The sequence below is a fragment of the Cebus imitator genome, unplaced genomic scaffold (genome assembly GCF_001604975.1).
Source record: "Cebus imitator isolate Cc_AM_T3 unplaced genomic scaffold, Cebus_imitator-1.0 Scaffold61, whole genome shotgun sequence".
Taxonomy (NCBI): domain Eukaryota; kingdom Metazoa; phylum Chordata; class Mammalia; order Primates; family Cebidae; genus Cebus; species Cebus imitator.
This window is the reverse complement of record NW_016107376.1, coordinates 9,835,220-9,852,876: the sequence shown is the minus strand read 5'-3', so window position 1 is coordinate 9,852,876 and position 17,657 is coordinate 9,835,220. Positions and strand designations below refer to the sequence as shown.

The window sequence follows — 17,657 nt, the reverse complement described above, 5'->3', positions numbered from 1 at the left end:
GATTCTGACATTCAAGATGGAGTTATGCAGCAGGACCATTGCTATGAGACAGTATTTCTATTTTCCTTTATCCGCTCCCACCTGCCTTCTTCCAGCACCTCACAGTAGCATGAGAAAAATCAGACATGGAAGTTTGAGGTCATAACAATTCTCTTAAAATTTAGAAAACAGGCCATCAGGCTTAGGGCTTTGTGGTAGAATGAGGATATGTTAGGGAAAATAAAAGAAAATCCCACCCCTCTATGCGTGCAGAGAAGGGGTGCATGGGTGAGGAGAGGGTCTTCTTTCAGTTTCCCTCCTTTCCAACCATCACCTTGAGACAAGTGTTGTCTCTGAGTTCTGTCTGGGTTCAGAGGAATTTGTAGCAGAGGTGAGGGAGAGAGGGTGGGGCTAGGCAACACTACTGAGAAAAACAAGTCAATGCACTTTCATTTTCTGCTGACATAAAAGAAACAGAAAGGCGGGCTTCAGAAACCGCCTGCCTGGCTAACTTACAGCACTCAGACTCCGGCAGGATCATGGCTATGATGGAAGGTCAGGGGGGACCCAGCCCCGGGCAGACCTGCGTGCTGATCCTGATCTTCACAGTGCTCCTGCAGTCCCTCTGTGTGGCCGTAACTTACTTGTACTTCACCAATGAGCTGAAGCAGGTCAGTGCAATGCAGTGCGTTCAGTCTCTGAGGCGGTTAGCAGTTGTCTGTTACCTGCTTCTCCTTTGCATGTCAGCTTGCTCCTCTCTGAAGATCCGGCTGCTTTCTTTCTCTGTCGGTAGACTCGAGCTGCTAACTTGCATAACCACTGAGGACTTCGCCAACGTGTAAGTTCGAGAAATTGTGTAAACGAAGTGCAGTCACAGAATTGGCTCCACGAGTTACTAGCAGATGCGGGCAACAAAACTCCCGAGAGCTTTTTTGTTTTCAGAAGTATTTGTATTTTATAATATTAGCTGTTGCAACTGTTCATGAAAGCTTTCTGCTAAACGCTTTATAGTTCTTTTTTTTCTTTTCCAAACTTTTATTTGTGCACATTCGATTGAAAAAGATAACTTTTACAAGCTCTTTGGTGCCCATATTCAGCATACAAAAAATGTAAAAGACTATTCACAAATAAAACTGAGGATAAGTTAGATCAAAATGGAAAAAAATGACAACTACACAGCAGTAAAACAATCTAAGGTAGTGCACACTGTGACAACTCTGCTTATGGGGACATGAAAGTTACTGCAAAAATAAACAGAATGTCCTTTTGTAAAAGCAGCAATGTCATGTCTTGTAAACTTCCTTCTTTATATTACAGCAAGATTTGGAATAAAATCTGAAGGGACGGGTACTTACCCTGTAGCCGTGAATAAATAAAAGTATATTTCCTCATTACCAGTTTCCTTTTGAGTCCAATGTGCAGCAATCCAAGGTGCACAGTTAGAAATCCTGACCAATTAAGTGGGGAATTATAAAATTTCTTTCCTGCTTTCAAACACAAACGGTAAATCTGTTCCACAGCAGTCGCAAAGTCTGTAAATTGGGCCTTGTTACTTTGATACTTTCTGTCAGAAAAAATCTGTAATGTAGCTCTTAGAAACTTTATCTGAGAGCACACAGCAGAATGAAGTTCAGGTTCGTAACTCACATGAGGTCTATTGTTCTTTATGAATTCTGGCAAACAGATTTTTTTACTTTTTAATTTTTTTATTTTACTTTAAGTTCTGGGATACATGTGCTGAATGTGCAGGTTTGTTACCTAGGCATACATGTGCCATGGTGGTTTGCTACACCCATCAACCCGTCATCCAGGTTTTAAGGCTCACAGGCATTAGGTATTTGTACTAATGCTCTCCTTCCCCTTCCCCTCCATGCCCTGACAGGCCCCAGTGTGTGATGTTCCCCTCCCTGTGTCCATGTGTTCTCATTGTTCAACTCCTACTTATGACTGAGAACATGGGTATTTGGTTTTCTGTTCCTGTGTTAGTTTGCTGAGGACATGAACTCATCTTTTTTTGTGACTGCAAAGTATTCCATGGTGTATATGCACCACATTTTCTTTATTCAGTCTATTATTGATGGCCATTTGGGTTGGTTCCATGTCATTGCTATTGTAAATAGTGCTGCAATAAACATACGTGTGCATGTGTCTTTATAGTAGAATGATTTCTAATCCTTTGGATATATACCCAGTAATGCGATTGCTGGGTCAAATGATATTTCTGATTCTAATCCTTGAGGAAGCACCACACTGTCTTCCACAATGGTTGAACTAATTTACACTCCCAACAACAGTGTAAAAGCATTCTTATTTCTCCACATCTCCAGCATCTGCTGTCTCCAGATTTTTTAATGATCGCCATTCTAACTGGCATGAGATGGGACCTCATTGTGGTTTTGATTTGTGTTTATCTAATGACCAGTGATGATGAGCCTTTTTTCATGTTTGTTGGCCTATAAATATCTTCTTTTGACAAGTGTCTGCTCATATCATTTGCCCACTTTTTGATGTGGTTGTTTGTTTAACATCTTGGATGTTAGACCTTTGTCAGATGGGTAGATTGCAAAAATTTTCTCCCATTCTGTAGGTTGCCTGTTCACTCTGATGATAGCTTCTTTTGCTGTGCAGAAGCTCTTTAGTTTACTCAGATCCCATTTGTCAATTTTGGCTTTTGTAGCCATTGCTTTTGGTGTTTTAGTCATGAAGTCTTTGCCCATACCGGTGTCCTGAATGGTATTGCCTAGGTTTTCTTCTAGGGTTTTTATGGTTTTAGGTTTTACATTCAAGTCTTTAATGCATTCTGAATTAATTTTTGTAGAAGCTGTAAGGAAGGGGTCCAGTTTCTGTTTTCTGCATATGGCTAGCCAGTTTTCCCAGCACCATTTATTAAGTAGGGATTCCTTTCCCCATTGCTTGTTTTTGCCAGGTTTGTCAAAGAGCAGATGGTTGGTGTTATTTCTGAGATCTCTGTTCTGTTCCACTGGTCCCTATCTCTGTTTTTGTATCGGTACCATGCTGTTATGGTTACTGTAGCCTTGGAGTATAGTTTGAAGTCAGGTAGTGTGATGCCTCCGGCCTTGTTTTTTTTCTTAAGATTGTCTTGGCTATCTAAGCCCTTTTTTGGTTCCATATGAAATTTAAAGTAGTTTTTTTCTAATTCTGTGAAGAAAGTCAATGGTAGCTTGATGGAAATAGCATTGGATCTATAAATTACTTTGGGCAGTATGGCCATTTTCACAATATTGACCTATCCATGAGCATGGATTTTTTTCCCATTTGTGTGTATCCTCTCTTATTTCCTTGAGCAGTGGTTTGTAGTTCTCCCTGAAGAGGTCCTTCACATTCCTTGTAAGTTGTATTCCTAGGTATTTTATTCTCTTTGTAGCAATTGTGAATTGAAGTTCACTCACCATTTGGCTTTCTGCTTGTGTATTATTGGTGTATAGGAATGCTTATGATTTTTGCACATTGATTTTGTAGCCTGAGACTTTGCTGAAGTTGCTTATTGGCTTAAGGAGTTTTTGGGCTAAGAGAATGGAGTTTTTATACAATTATGGTCATCTGCAAACAGAGACAATTTGACTTCCTCTCTTCCTATTTTAATACCCTTTATTTCTTTCTCTTGCATGACTGCCCTGGCAAACGGATTTCAAATGGCATGTTACACACTGCCAAAACATAACAACCTCAAAGTCTGTAAATATTACCTGAAAACCTGGTTTCTGCAGACTGCAGACTACACGTCTGGCACCAAATTTAGCTTCTTCACGTGTTGCTCCAGGGCAAATAATTTTTCCTCAGGAAACTCCATGAAACTCCCGCCCCAGCCCGTTGCTAGGAGCCCCCGGGGTTCCGGCTATGTCTTCCCTGCTTTGTTGTCCTGGATGCGAGTTACAGTTCTTGACCCATGAATTCTTGGGGACGAGGGTGGCTGTATAAGAGCCGGATTTGCTTCCGCTCACCAGTATACCTCTGGGTCTACCATATGGCTCCCAAGTAGCCACTAATACTAATACTCGTGATTCACTAAAAACTTGCTGAATGAATGAACAGCCTTCACAAGCATGGTAGGTCCACGAACATGCAGGCAACAAGGGTAGAGTCAGGCTCAACCCAAAGCCAGGCTCTAAATCACTGAACCCTCCTGTTGTGTTTTCTAGATGTAGCTAGTTCTGGTGAACCTTCAGACCTTTGACATGTTTTGCTGTGTTGACAATAACTGAGAATACAAAGGTATGACATTCTGCCTACTCCTGGGGCACTGGCATGTCATCGGTAGGATCTGTAATAAAGAAGTTATCAGAGAAACACAGCTGTTCATGATAAAACAATGGAGCATAAAACGACCGCTCTCTGCCTGCAAATGGTTCATGTACAAATCGAGGTATCTTTGACAGAAAAGAAAACACTTAGTGCCATTTTAATTTATGATTTTCTCAATGAAAACTCCCTGGAATTATGACTGCAAAATTTCTGAAAATAAGCCAACTCAGTTGTTGACTTCTAATATATATTTTAACTAATTGTATATTAAATAGTAGAGAATTAGGAGCTACAAGGAACTTCAGATCCCCCCCCAGCCCTCACACTCACTCCCACCCTCCACCACCTTTTTACAGATGAGGAGACAAGAAATGATATACTCAGCTTCAGACAAGGCATTGGAGGCAGCGCAGGGGCAGCTAGAGCCCAGGTATGTAGGCTCCTCCCTCCGCAGCAAGGTGGCCACAGGATTAACCTGTTTGCACCTTGTGATGTACAAAGAATGCACAGTGCATCCTGCAGCATCAACCCTGGCAGCTGACTAGCAAATGAAAGGCTAAGCATCTCAGAAAAGTATAAATTGTGCAAAAGACACAGAGTGTTAACTATTTGCTAGGGAAATGTAGTTTGCATATCCTGTGGAGTGTAAATTCAGTTATCTCAATCAGAAATTTTTCTTTTGGAAATGGATGAGGCAGATTCTTGTTTGATTTGCAAGTGATTATGAAAATTATGGCTACCATTAGATGACCAGCAAAGTCAGGTTTATTGTAGGGCACATTTAGAAAAGACTTTCTTTTGTAAGAAAAAAATATTCATAAAACTATCATCATACCTTTAGCTTTAAGTCTACATGAGAGACTGGAATGCTGCTATGTTCACCACTGTGGAGCCAGAATGTCTCACCTTTCTTAACTTTGCAGCATAAACAGAATAAAGCTGTTACTTCATACACAAGTAGCTCCATCAATGTGCTCACATTACAAGTCGGACTAATTTTAAGATTGAATCAACCAGTTCTTTGCTGAACTGACTCATGCAATTGTCTGTGTATAGATTCAAATTTCTTTTTCAATTCTACTATAAAAGTGGAAATTTCATATAAGGCTTAGGATCTTTCCAGTTGCACACATTTTTCTTAATTGCATATTGATATAGGAATACATGTATGTTAGGCATGCAGAAGAATTCATTGAGAGTTCTCGAAGGCTAGTATAATTATAGGTTTTGAGCAATTACTGTGTACCAGTAACTTTGAAAGATATTGCCTTGTCTCAAGTCTCAGAACAATTATATAGCCTAAGGATAATTACCTCTTGTTATAGATGAAAAAAACGAAGGCTCAGGTGAAGTTAAGAGATTTGTCTAAGATTACAAAACTAGTAAAAGGTAAAGCCTGATTTTGAGCCCAAGTGTGAAGGAGGTACTCAATACATTGAAGCACCTACTTTTTTTTTTTTAACAATGCATTTTTTTTATACAATACAATGCTTTTTTTATAGTAGCATTGTAATTACTGCTGAAGAGTCTCCTGAAAGTGTCACTTTCTTCATCAGATATTTTCCCAAGGGAAAATAAATCTGAATCTTCTGTGTAGACTTTGGAAAAGTATATTCAACATAAGTATTAATTTTTGAAAATTGAACACAGCCTTCATTTGAGCTGGTGAAAATTTGCAGAAGATACAGTCTGCCAGGATTATAGGGTGCAAGGGTTAAGGAAGGCTTTATAACATTGGATTGGACCTTTATAAATAAGCCTGTAGACCCACAAACATGATCAACCAGTATGGGCTGAGCCCCTGAAGTCTGTGTCCCTCTGAGAAAGTTTTATGACTAAAGAATGGCCTATCACTGTGGCATCATAGAAGTGGAGGAAAAAGGAGAAGGGCTTCCTCTCCACACATCTTCATAAATGAATCTTTGTGCTATTTGTAGTTTGCAGAAAATGACTGTCAGAGACTAATGTCTGGGCAGCAGAGACGGTCAGTGCTGCCATCTTGTCTATCCTGCTGATTCTACCCTGCTGAGCTCAAGCCCCAACAAGGACTGGTTGACCCTGGCCTAGCCAACCACCATGTTTGTAACAGCACCAAGAGCAGTCACCATGGAAATCCACTTTTCAGAACCAAGAGCTCCTGGAGCTGAAGAACAGGCACCCACTGCAAGAGCTTTCTTGTCAAGGGCACGCAAATGAAAATAACCCACCTACACAATCTCCTGCCCCCAGTGCCCAGGCGTGGTTAGTTAGATAGTAGACCTCAGCCTATGATATGCTGCAGGAAATTCATACTTTGAAGTGGAAAGGCTGGGAGGAGGCAGGTGGAGGCATATCATGCTCATGATCATTCTTAGAATAACCACAGCACCCCACGTCAACCCGCCATCTGTCTAGTCACCAGTATGGCCAAGTTCTATAGAAGAAACTACTAACGAGCAAGATGCAAGAAATATGTGAGGGCGAAGAAGGTGACTGGGGCTTCCTCTCTGGATTTCTAGTGTTCAGAAATCAATACTTATGCATAAAAAGGTCTAGAAAGAGAAACACCAAAACGGCAATGTGATCTCTAGATGGTATGATTATGAGTGCTTTTTATTCCTTTTTATTTTTCTATATTTTACAAATTTTCAAATATCCATGCCATACATGTATTATCTTCATACAGATTTAAAGAACACAGCATTTTTATATAGTCTTATGTGAAAACAACCATACTCAAAATTGTGCACACGCATGCAGTCTGATCTTGCCCTTGTAAACAAGAGACATCCTCCAAAGGTTCACTAGGAGGTGGGAGTACAGCAGCTGTTAGTGGTTGTGATTTTGTTTGTGTGATTTACTGATTAATTTTGGAGTGGTTTTTTTTTCTAACTTTTGGAAATGTGTTCTTTACTTTTCCATGCTTCCCAGTTTGCCTGTGTATCCTGACTGTATCCAGGCTTTATGAACTCCTGGGTAATCATGTAACTACATTAGCTTGTCAATCACCCATCCACTCATACCTGGGATCTTACTCAGTTCTCCAGGTTCCCCCCACCTCCTCCAGAAAGTATTTCTGGGAAATACTCAGATGGTATTACAGGCTCTAGACAGCAATTTGTACTCACCTGGGCTAGTCCCTGTGGCTCAAGCTCCCCCACCACCACCCAAGTCAAACTGCACCTCAGTTGAAAAGTTGTTGCCTGACACCATTACCACCTAATCATAGGCAGCTGTCAACTCCGTACCTTGCCTCCTACGGCCGGAGCCTCCCATCTTCAGCCATTTCCTGCTAAGATACCTTACAGCTGCTGTGAGGGGAAAAGGCATATTGCTTCCTCCTTTCTGGTATATGCACACTTTTTGCCCCAACATGTTACGGAGATTTGTGAGCCTGCCTGCTCAGTGTAATCGAACCGAAGCTTAGCCAGAGCACACTCATACTTTGGGCGGGTGAACTGGCACAGTGTCCAGGAAACGTCTGCTCTTCCTGGAACCACCCTCAGCCCTTGTGGCTGATCTCAGTTCCTCGTCTCTTCTTTCATGATCCTTTCCCACAGCTGGCTCGACATGCTCTCTTATTTCTGAATCATATGTGACTGGGTGCTTTCCTTGCAAAGGTTTTGCATCTCCCAAGTAAATTGGAGGTGCAACTACGAATCTACAGTTGGGCATGCAGGGGCAAGGTCCTTAATGTGCCTAATTCCATGGCCAGTGATCTCTCAACTCAGGTGGCCCCAGCTTCACCTCCCAGTACATATACTATGGGAATATTTTTCTCTTGTAATTTCAAAGAGGAAGAAGGAAAATAAACAATTGTTTGAAAGTAAATGAATGATCTATGTCAGGGTGTGTGGAGGAAATTTATTAACTCAAGTGTGTACCATTTGAGGGACCTTGGTCAAATGTCCAAGGGTTATAGGGCTGAGACAGAACTCTGTGATCCTGGCTAGGACCTCTCATAAACAGTTCAGATATTTTGATTTAAAATGAGATTGTCTCTTTATAGGAAGGAGTTTATCATCATTCAATTTGACCCTTCCTTCAGGCTTTGCAGTCCTTTAGTTCAAATAACAGATTAAAATTGTCATTTATTTCCCCAGGTAGAGTCAATTCAGGAGATTTTTTTTTTTCAGGGAAATAACATCTCTTCAATCCCACTTGTTAAAAACAAAACAATACAGAAGAGATGGGCAAAGCAAACAAACAAAATCCTTCTGGCTTTGTTTGGACCTTCTGTTTCTTATTCTTCTTGATTAAACAATTATCAGCCGGAAGAGTTCTGGATGGTTGGGGGGTGTGTGTGTGTGTGTGTGTGTGTGTGTGTGTGTGTGTGTGTGTGTCTGTGTGTTTATAACATCAAGCAAGGATTTGCTGATGAGGGTTAGGAGTTTGTTGACAATGATCTGCTATTGCCATTGTTTACTTTCAATCAGAAACAGTGAGAAAACCTTCAAAGAGTGTTTAAAGTCTCTGCCAATAAATCCCTAGTTCGTGTGAACATTTAATGAGACAGCATTCAGATTTCTAGCGGCAACACGGTCCAGAGTCTGCCTGCCAGAGGAGTAGAAATCAGATCAATTACTAGAATCTACTTAGCTAGCCACAGCTCAGATCCACAAACAGAATATGACCCCCTCCCAAATGATTTGGCTGGTTTTTATTTAGGATCTTGGAATTTAAACTGACTCCATTGCCGACCTTGTATCTAGGTAGGTTTCCAGCTTCAGAATGGGATACATGCCATAGCAGAGCAGGAAGAGACCTCAGAATCATTGTAGTGAACCAGCTCAAAACGAAGGAACAGACACAGGAGAACAGAGGCAACTTACCAGGAAAGGCACAGCGGTCAGATCTTGACGAACCCCTGGATCCTTTCCACCATATCCAGCTGCTTACTTTTACTCCTTTGTTTAAAGGGCACAGGACAGCATGTTTACTCTTATTTCAGGCAGGAACTTACTCAACGTGCCAAAACTTCTCCAAGCCTGCCGTCAGTTTCTGTTGTTTTAACTTCCAAATGAACAAAAATAAAAAGCACTTATGCGTAATACATTCCATCTCAACGCAGATGCAGGACAAGTACTCCAAAAGCGGCATTGCTTGTTTCTTAAAAGAAGATGGCAGTTCCTGGGACCCCAGTGACGAAGAGAGTGTGAACAGCCCCTGCTGGGAAGTCAAGTGGCAACTCCGGCAGCTCGTTAGAAAGGTAGGTAACCTCACCAGGCAACCTCTCCAGCAGGCAGAAAAGGCCGGAAGAATTCCTTAAAGCGAAGGAATCTTTAAGATAATCAAGCCTAGACTCTTCATTCTACAAATAAGAAAACTTAGGCCCAGAGTGTTTAAGTAATTTCCCCCAAATTCATAGAACTAGGAAAATGGGGCATAGCAGCAGAGGGCAGGGCGTGGCTGGCCCCTGGTCTAGAGTTCATACCTGTGCCCCAGACAGCCTCCGCATTTAGTCTAACCTTTTTATCTCACATTATGGAAACTGAGGCACAGACAGGGTAATGAACAGAAGGTCCCAAAGTCATAAAGGATGTATGGGATTTCTTTTTCGTTCAAAAGATAAAGGAGGCCAAATCGTGATTTATTTTCTTCCCATATTGCAGATGTCTGGAGATAAATATTTATTTTTGTATATCTATGCAGATGAAGAAAGAGGGAAGAAAGAGGTAAAAAAAGGGAAGGGAAGAAAAAGATGCTTTGAGAAATTGAAGGGTTTTTTTCTCTTAATTTATAGCCAGTAAATAACAAATTACAGAAAGTATCTATGTATGGATGTTACTTAAACGGGACCTCTAGCAGAGACACGTTAGTTAGCAGTTTATTTTTTTGAATGTGGCAGAGTCAGATCAAATCAGGTTTCTTCTCTTAGGCTCTTCCTTCTTTGTAAGATGGCATTTAATAATATTCACAGCTGGGCATGGGTCCCAGCACTTTGGGAGGCCGAGGCAGGCAGATCTCCCTGAGGTCAGGAGTCAAAGACCAGCCTGGCCAACGTGGCAAAACCCCGTCTCTGCTAAAAATACAAAAATTAGCCAAGCATGGTGGTGTGTGCCTGTAATCCCAGCTACTTGGGAGGCTGAGGCAGGAGAATCGCTTGAATCTGGGAGGTGGAGGTTGCATTGAGATTGTGCCACTGCACTCCAGCCTGGGCGACAGAGCAAGGCTCCATCTCAAAAGAAAAAAAACTGCTTCTGCCTATGTAAAAATATCAGATGAGAACATAGCTGTAAAAATACTCTAGTGTAAACTGTGAACTACACCATTGTTTAAAGCCATAACCGGGGGGAATTCCCAGGGTAGGAGGAGAATGTGTTTTTACACGTTTGTGAGTCCATTGTTTGGTGCTCAGCATCTGTTTCTCCATAGAAATACTGGTATATTGGTGGTTAGGGAATGAGTTTATAATCCTGAGCTGTTTTCACAGTAAAGCCCCGACATCACGTAAGATGCTATTTCTACGGGAAACGAAACTAGACTTCCCCATAGGAGTCCTAGAAACATACCTGTCCTAGAAGCATGGCCCCGGGCTGGGGTGCCCCTGCACACAAGCAGCTGTGATTCCATCACTCCAAATGACAGCGAGTGTTCAGGGTGCAAGGGCCAGGACACTAGGAAAAGCCTGGACTGGAGAACGGTCCTGAGGGAGCCGAGAAATGAAACTCCCAAGTCCCTGGGATAGGGGTTTGGGGAGAGTAGAGGTGAACTGTCCAGCAGGGGAGAGCAATTCAGAACGAGGGTGGAAGGCTGGAGGTCAGGAGAGGGCTGGGTGTCGTGGACAGAGAGTGGGGAGAGAAGAGAAATAGTGGGGACATATCTCTTTCCTGCTATTCCTGTCACTCTCCTTCCCATCTCACATCCTGCTACCAAGTAGAATAGAGAGAAGGTGGGAGAGAACACAGAGGGAATGATGAGAATGTGGGAAAAATAATTCTCTTTTGTTTTTTAAGGCACATTAGTTGAACAGACTTATTCCAGTAAATACCCTATGCCCATTTCATATGTTATCTCATTTAATCCTCACGACAGCCCTGAAGAATAAATTATTGTTAGCCCCTTAAATATATTTTTAAAAGATTAATAAGTTGAAGTTTGGACCAGTTAAATGACTTGAGCAGTCCCACAGAGCCAGTCATTAAAAGATTTGAATGCAGGGCATCTGGCCATGCTTCTAGTTGCTCTTTTTATTCTGACTCCGACATGGTAGGAAAGACCCTTTCCTTTTTGCTGCTTCTCCTTTTCGCCTTCCTTTCTGTTGCAGAGTAAGAGGAAGAGGAAGTAAGAGTGGGGAAGAGAGACACAGTTAGAGAAATGAGAGACAGAGAGATAAGACAGATACTGTGGCTTCCTCTCACTTCTCCTTCTCGTACGTCAGTGCCCAGGGAACTGATTACAGTGAGTCCACCGCCACCCCTCTGTCCCCCATTATCTGGCATCAGGGCTTCAGGTAGAGGGAGAAGCAGAGGGCTTCTGCTTTGAGGTGGAAGTACAAAGAAGGCAAGTTTCTGACAGGTGCAACATTGACCGCGGAGGTGGGAAAGAGGGCAGTGATGGGAGGCGGTGGGGGGGGGGACAGAGCTGAATTCGGAAGCCATGGATGAGCCAAGTCAGGGTCTGCCCATTTAATAGAAAGGTTTGGTTTTCCCTCTTTCTTACTGTTTTTCCCCATTGGTTAGTACGAAGGCACGGGGAGGTTACTAGATATTTAGCAAAGATACGGGATGGTGGGAAAATATCTTTATGTTGAGAATGGCTCAGCCACATTCTCAGAACGACAGAATGACACGGTGTTGTCAGATCATACCTCCGCAGGCTATGTATGTCTGTGGGCATCCTGAAGCAGAGGAAGTGTGGCCTACGTCTTGAGACTTGGGTCTGTCTAATAATTTTAAGCCCCTGGACTCTGTTACCCAGTGCACTTACACACACACATGCATGCACACATACATACACCCCCCCCCCACGCACAAAGTGCCACCCCTAACAGCCACATTTGGCTGACCTCACATGGCAGATGGCTTCTTCCTCCTGCACTGCTCCGCGTGTGGGCTTTCCAAGACTTCATCCAGCAAAAGAACTTTCCCAGACGGAATACTATCCCTTGATTGCTGTACAGGGTCAGCTATCTCAGTATTCATTCCAGCTCCCACCCCTCCCCTTATAAACCCTATGCTTGACCAAACTGAAAGCTTCCTAGATTGGTAATGCATGTAGACATTTTCCATTAGACATCAGCAAGAAGAGCCACAGGATTCTATAGTCAGTTTACATTTTAAGGGAAATTAACAAGCTTTATTCAATAATATTTGCAGATGATTTTGAGAACCTCTGAAGAAACCATTTCTACAGTTCAAGGTATTATCTTTTTTGTTGTTATTTTAATTTTCTAGTGTCAACCTCATGACAGGTTGTGAATAGTTCTCCATTCTCGTCTCTGCTCTCATCCACTCATCCATCCTCTGATCTGCTGCTCTGTATCTCAAGCCACTTGTTGATTCTACTTCTCTCTTCACATAGGCAGCTAGGAAGCTCAGAACCAAATCTGTGGCTCCCCTATGGTCAGAACTGTATTTCAGCTTACTCTTATTTTTCCCCATGAATTTTCCCTTCCCCCTTACTTCTTCACTTACTTGTTTCTAACTTCTAATATGTTAGAAACAGGCCATCTTAAATCCTTTCTGGGAAATGGAGAGAGATAAATGAAGTTCTTTAAAGTCACCCTGCTTTGTTTTCAGGCCACCACTGGGCTCCAGGTCTTTCTTTACAAAGGCCTCCTGCTCCATCATCCCTTCCCCAACAATCTTTCTACCCACCCACAATCCTCCTCCTGTGGTCTCCATCCTACAGCACCCCCTTGTTTATGGATAGCAGCCCTCTCCCCACCCACCTCTCCGTTCGGTACTATTGCCCAGGCTGGCTCCATTAGCCTTCCACCTGGCACTTCCTCATTCTTCACAGCTCACGTAATTGTCATCTCTTCAGATAGGGCTTCCCTGGACACCTATCTAAGTAAGTTCCCTGCACTCTGATATTTTTATCACACGTACTTAGTTCATTGCCTTCCAGGAATGAACAAGGATAAATCTGTTATTCTTTTCCAATGCAATAAACTTCCTCATCACTCGGCACCCCTATTTTCCTTTATTAAGTATGTTTCCTTAAATATAAAGCACAGGGCTTGGTCCTTGGGTCAAAGCATTCTTTCTTACCGTTTCTCCAAAGGCAAAAGCAGGAGTCAGAATATTGAACACTCCACCTGTTCAGATGAGGCATACCAGATTAATGGTCTCCAGCAGTAAATGCATGCACTGTTTTCAGTGTTGGAAGAATAAAATTCTTTTTTATTCATCCCAAGAAGGTGAAATACTACCCTGTGTACCAAAATATATCCATGATACCTCGATATACGTATTTGCAAGTTTCTTTTCTGGGAGGTGCTTGCTATAACCAGTAGGAAATTTCCTCTTTTAAAAATTTGCTTTCAAATCTAGCTTTTCCTACCCATATCCTTGAAATGACCTTAACAAATCAGTTACCCAGGCTGGAGTCCCGTGGTGCGATCATGGCTCACTGCAGCGTCAACTTCCTGGCCTCAAGGAATCCTCCTACCTCGGATTCCCAAATAGTTGGATGACAGGGACAGGCCAACACATCTGGCTGATTTTTCTATTTCTTGTCAGACGAGGTTTCACTATGTTGCCCAGGCTAATCCCAAACTCTTAGGCTAAGTGATCCACCCATCTTGGCCTCCAAATTGTCACTTTCTAATTCATATTTATTAAGATTTTCCATAGAAGTCTGTAAGTTCCTTGAGGACTTGGTCAGTGAAAGCAGTGGTTAATATCTGTAGCCCTTTGGGGTGTAGGGCCTTACCCTAACACTATCTGTTTGATAAAAGAATATAATTTGTCGTACAACCAATGTAAGCACACTTGAGAAGTCTGAGCTGATTTTTTAGAGAACGACATTTGTTACATTTCTATTTTTTAAGGCTACTCCAAAATACTTTGGATGATGGTCAATAAATGTTATTTGTTTATTATGATCTAGTGAATTTGCAACTTATATGCTAGAATATTCAATACCATGACCAGCATGTCAATTCCTATGATTATCATTTTTTTTTTGAGTGGAAAATTCCCATTCTTTTTTTTTTTCATTCTGGCTGCAGGATGACTGTCGGATGCCAGTTTGTAGCATCTAAGGGCAATCGTCACCATTGCTACTGCTTTCTGTATGTAATTCAAGGTAGAAATTTGCCAATACGTGGTTATTTGCACACTTTAACTCACGAGGATTATTACAAGTCTACAGTTATTTTTTTATTTATATTTTTGGAAAAGGGATGGAATCTTCACTTTGTTGGATTCTCTTTGCGCCTTACCTGTGAGGCACTGATAAATTATCATCCATGTTACTGCTTAGTCTTCCCGTGTAAAGTACTTCTCAGGTTGATTATAAGCTGAAGGAGATTGATCATAATATCAAAATGTTATTTTTGTGAAAACTGATAGAACCAACTTTGGAAGCCCAGTATGCTTACAATGGCTGATTGACAACACCTATGAACAGCAATGTGTCTGAGAACTAGTTTGACAAGTGTTGATGATTCTTTATCATTTCTCTTTCAGAAAAGCAAAAAGGTATTTCTCCCGAAGTGAGAGAAAGAGGTCTTCAGAGAGTAGCTGCTCACATAACTGGGACCAGAGGAAGTGGCAACACATTGCTTATTCCAAGTAAGAGAAACAACAAATAAGTGACTTCAGGAAAAGCAATGGAAGGACTGTGTCAAGTAACTTATTTTTTAAAGAATTTTACCTGAAATATTTATATGACTATCTACAAAATGCTTAGTATTAATCAGATCTCAGACTGACTGTTTTCAGATGCAAGATTACAGACAAATAGTTCAATTACTGCCATGACATAACTGGCCTCAGGAAAATTACAAAGTGGGAGAATTTTGTCTTTGCAGTTGCCAGGATCCCATTTTTCTTTTTCCTTCTTTAGAGTAATTTTTTTTCTCTCTCTTATGATTACTTCTTCAATTGCTTTGCTCTTCTCTTCTTTGCTCGCCATCAAACCTCACTCCTCTTTAAAAAGTTTTAAGTCATTTACTCTCACTATGGTGGTCCTAGTGGCATTTATATTAAATTAAGTCATGGGAGATTGCCAATATTTGACCACATTTTATTTACACAAATGTCAGTTTCATATATTTTAACCATATATGTTACATCTAATTTTTATCTAGGCAGAACACGTGTTGATATGGTGCTATGTAATACTGTGCATGTGCATGGGTCTTTTTTTCTTTTTGAGATGAAGTTTCGCTTTTGTCACCCAGGCTGGAGTGCAATGGCGTGATCTTGGCTCACTACAACCTTCACCTCCCAGGTTCAAGCGATTCTTCTGCCTCAGCTTCCCGAGTAGCTGGGATTACAAGCATGCACCACCATGCCCAGCTAATTTTCACACCAGGCTAGTCTCGAATTCTTGACCTCAGGTGATCCACCCGCCTCGGTCTCCCAAAGTGCTGGGATTACAGGTGTGAGCCACCACACCTGGCCTCTGTGCATGGGTCTTACAGTGTAAATACCTCAGTTGGAATCAGAGCTCCTCTTCACCTAGATGCATGTTTTGAGCAAATTACTTAAACCAGTCAAGCTTCAGTTTCTTCATATGCGAAGCTGAGATAATTCTTAACTCATAAAATGATGCAAAATGTCTGATCTATTGTGAGTACTCAAGAAATACTCACTTTTATTTTTATGAGAGGCTTTGTCCCATAAATTTGTCTAAAAATATTTCAAACATCAATTAAATTAAAAAGGTCGTCTGGGGGTTTTTTGGTTGGTTGACTTAGTTTCTTCTGGGTAGTTGCCTTCTTGACATTCTTCATGTTTTATAAATGATTGGCATGTTCTGCCTACAAGTGAGGGGATTATTATGATGTTACTTTTGCTACTCATCAACAAATATAATTGATTTATACTCTGGAAAAGCCAAATTTTGCACCAATCCTGAAGATAGGCCAAAAGTCTAAAGGAATATCATTTTGGAAGGCACACTTTTCATTCAAAATCTTTGGGAGTGAAAGATTCGAGGATGTGAGGATCTTTAAATCTAGGCTCCTTTGCCAACCTTGTGTCTCTATGATTTTGGACTAGAGACGCCTTCTGCTTGGATGTGCCTTTGACTCTGGAGAGCTGAGAAAGATCAAGGAGGGACCCAGAGAGTCCAAAAGGAATGGCAAGAACCTCTGAGATCTAGGCCTAAAAAGTAGATACATTTATTTTGATTTCTTTCTGGATTGTCTGCTTAAGTTCACCAGCACGAGAAGGGAGTCAGGGCGGAAGTTCTGCCCAGCATTAACCATTACTATCTAAGTGGGCCATCCCCTGTGCTACCATTCTAAGTGTGACAATGTGGCATAAGCAGCTGACAAGGTATAAAAAGACAAGGAACTCCCAACAATTCCCAGTGTCACAATGATACAGGGGCCTCCTGATTATGACTACAATTTATAATCCACATGAGATTGAAGGAGGAAGAAGTTTGATATTAAGTTGAAATCCCTGGCAACCCCAACAAAAACATAGATTAGCCAAAGCTGCAAGGACGCTCCTTGCTTTGCTACAAACTCCCTTCTGTTAACTCTGTTTCTCTCTAAATTTCCTACAGACTCCAAGAATGAAAAGGCTCTGGGCCGCAAAATAAACTCCTGGGAATCATCAAGGAGTGGACATTCATTCCTGAGCAACTTGCACTTGAGGAATGGCGAGCTGGTCATCCATGAAAAAGGGCTGTATTACATCTATTGCCAAGTATACTTTCGATTTCAGGAGGAAATCAAAGAAGACAGAAAGAACGACAAACAAATGGTCCAGTATATTTACAAATACACAAGTTATCCTGACCCCATACTGCTGATGAAAAGTGCTAGAAATAATTGTTGGTCTAAAGATGCAGAATATGGACTCTATTCCATCTATCAAGGGGGAATATTTGAGCTTAAGGAAAACGACAGAATTTTTGTTTCTGTAACAAATGGGCACTTGATAGACATGGACCATGAAGCCAGTTTTTTCGGGGCCTTTTTAGTTGGCTAACTGACCTGGAAAGAAAAAGCAATAACCTCAAAGTGGCTTTCAGTTTTCAGGATGATATACCATGAAGATGTTCCAACAAATCTAACCAAAAAAACAAACAACAGCAAAAAAAACCTCTACACAATCTCAGTAGAGCAGCGACAACCAAAAACACTCTACAACACACACTGTTGTGAAAGTGACTTACTTATCCCAAGAAAATGAAATTGCCAAAAGATCTTTCAGAGTTCTACCTCATATCAGTTTGCTAGCAGAAATCTAAAAGACTCAGCTTCCAAACATTAATGCAATGGTTAACCTTTTTTTGTCTTTATAATC

At 41.4% G+C, this 17,657-nt stretch overlaps 1 protein-coding gene across 2 annotated transcripts; it reads left to right on the top strand.

Annotated features, from left to right (window-relative positions):
• The first annotated feature begins 384 nt into the window (after nt 1–384).
• On the top strand, nt 385–17,439 carry TNFSF10 (TNF superfamily member 10). Of its 2 annotated transcripts, XM_017529889.2 has the most exons (5): nt 403–650; nt 9,293–9,430; nt 12,540–12,582; nt 14,859–14,963; nt 16,912–17,439. In XM_017529889.2, the coding sequence occupies exons 1-5, from the start codon at nt 519–521 to the stop codon at nt 17,337–17,339; spliced, it is 846 nt and encodes a 281-aa protein (XP_017385378.1). In that variant the 5' UTR covers nt 403–518; the 3' UTR covers nt 17,340–17,439. The 2 variants fall into 2 exon arrangements, with proteins under 2 accessions (XP_017385379.1, XP_017385378.1); XM_017529890.2 differs by lacking the exons at nt 9,293–9,430; nt 12,540–12,582; nt 14,859–14,963; nt 16,912–17,439 and adding an exon at nt 6,180–7,237 and having other exon boundaries at nt 385–650.
• The last annotated feature ends 218 nt before the right edge of the window (nt 17,440–17,657 follow it).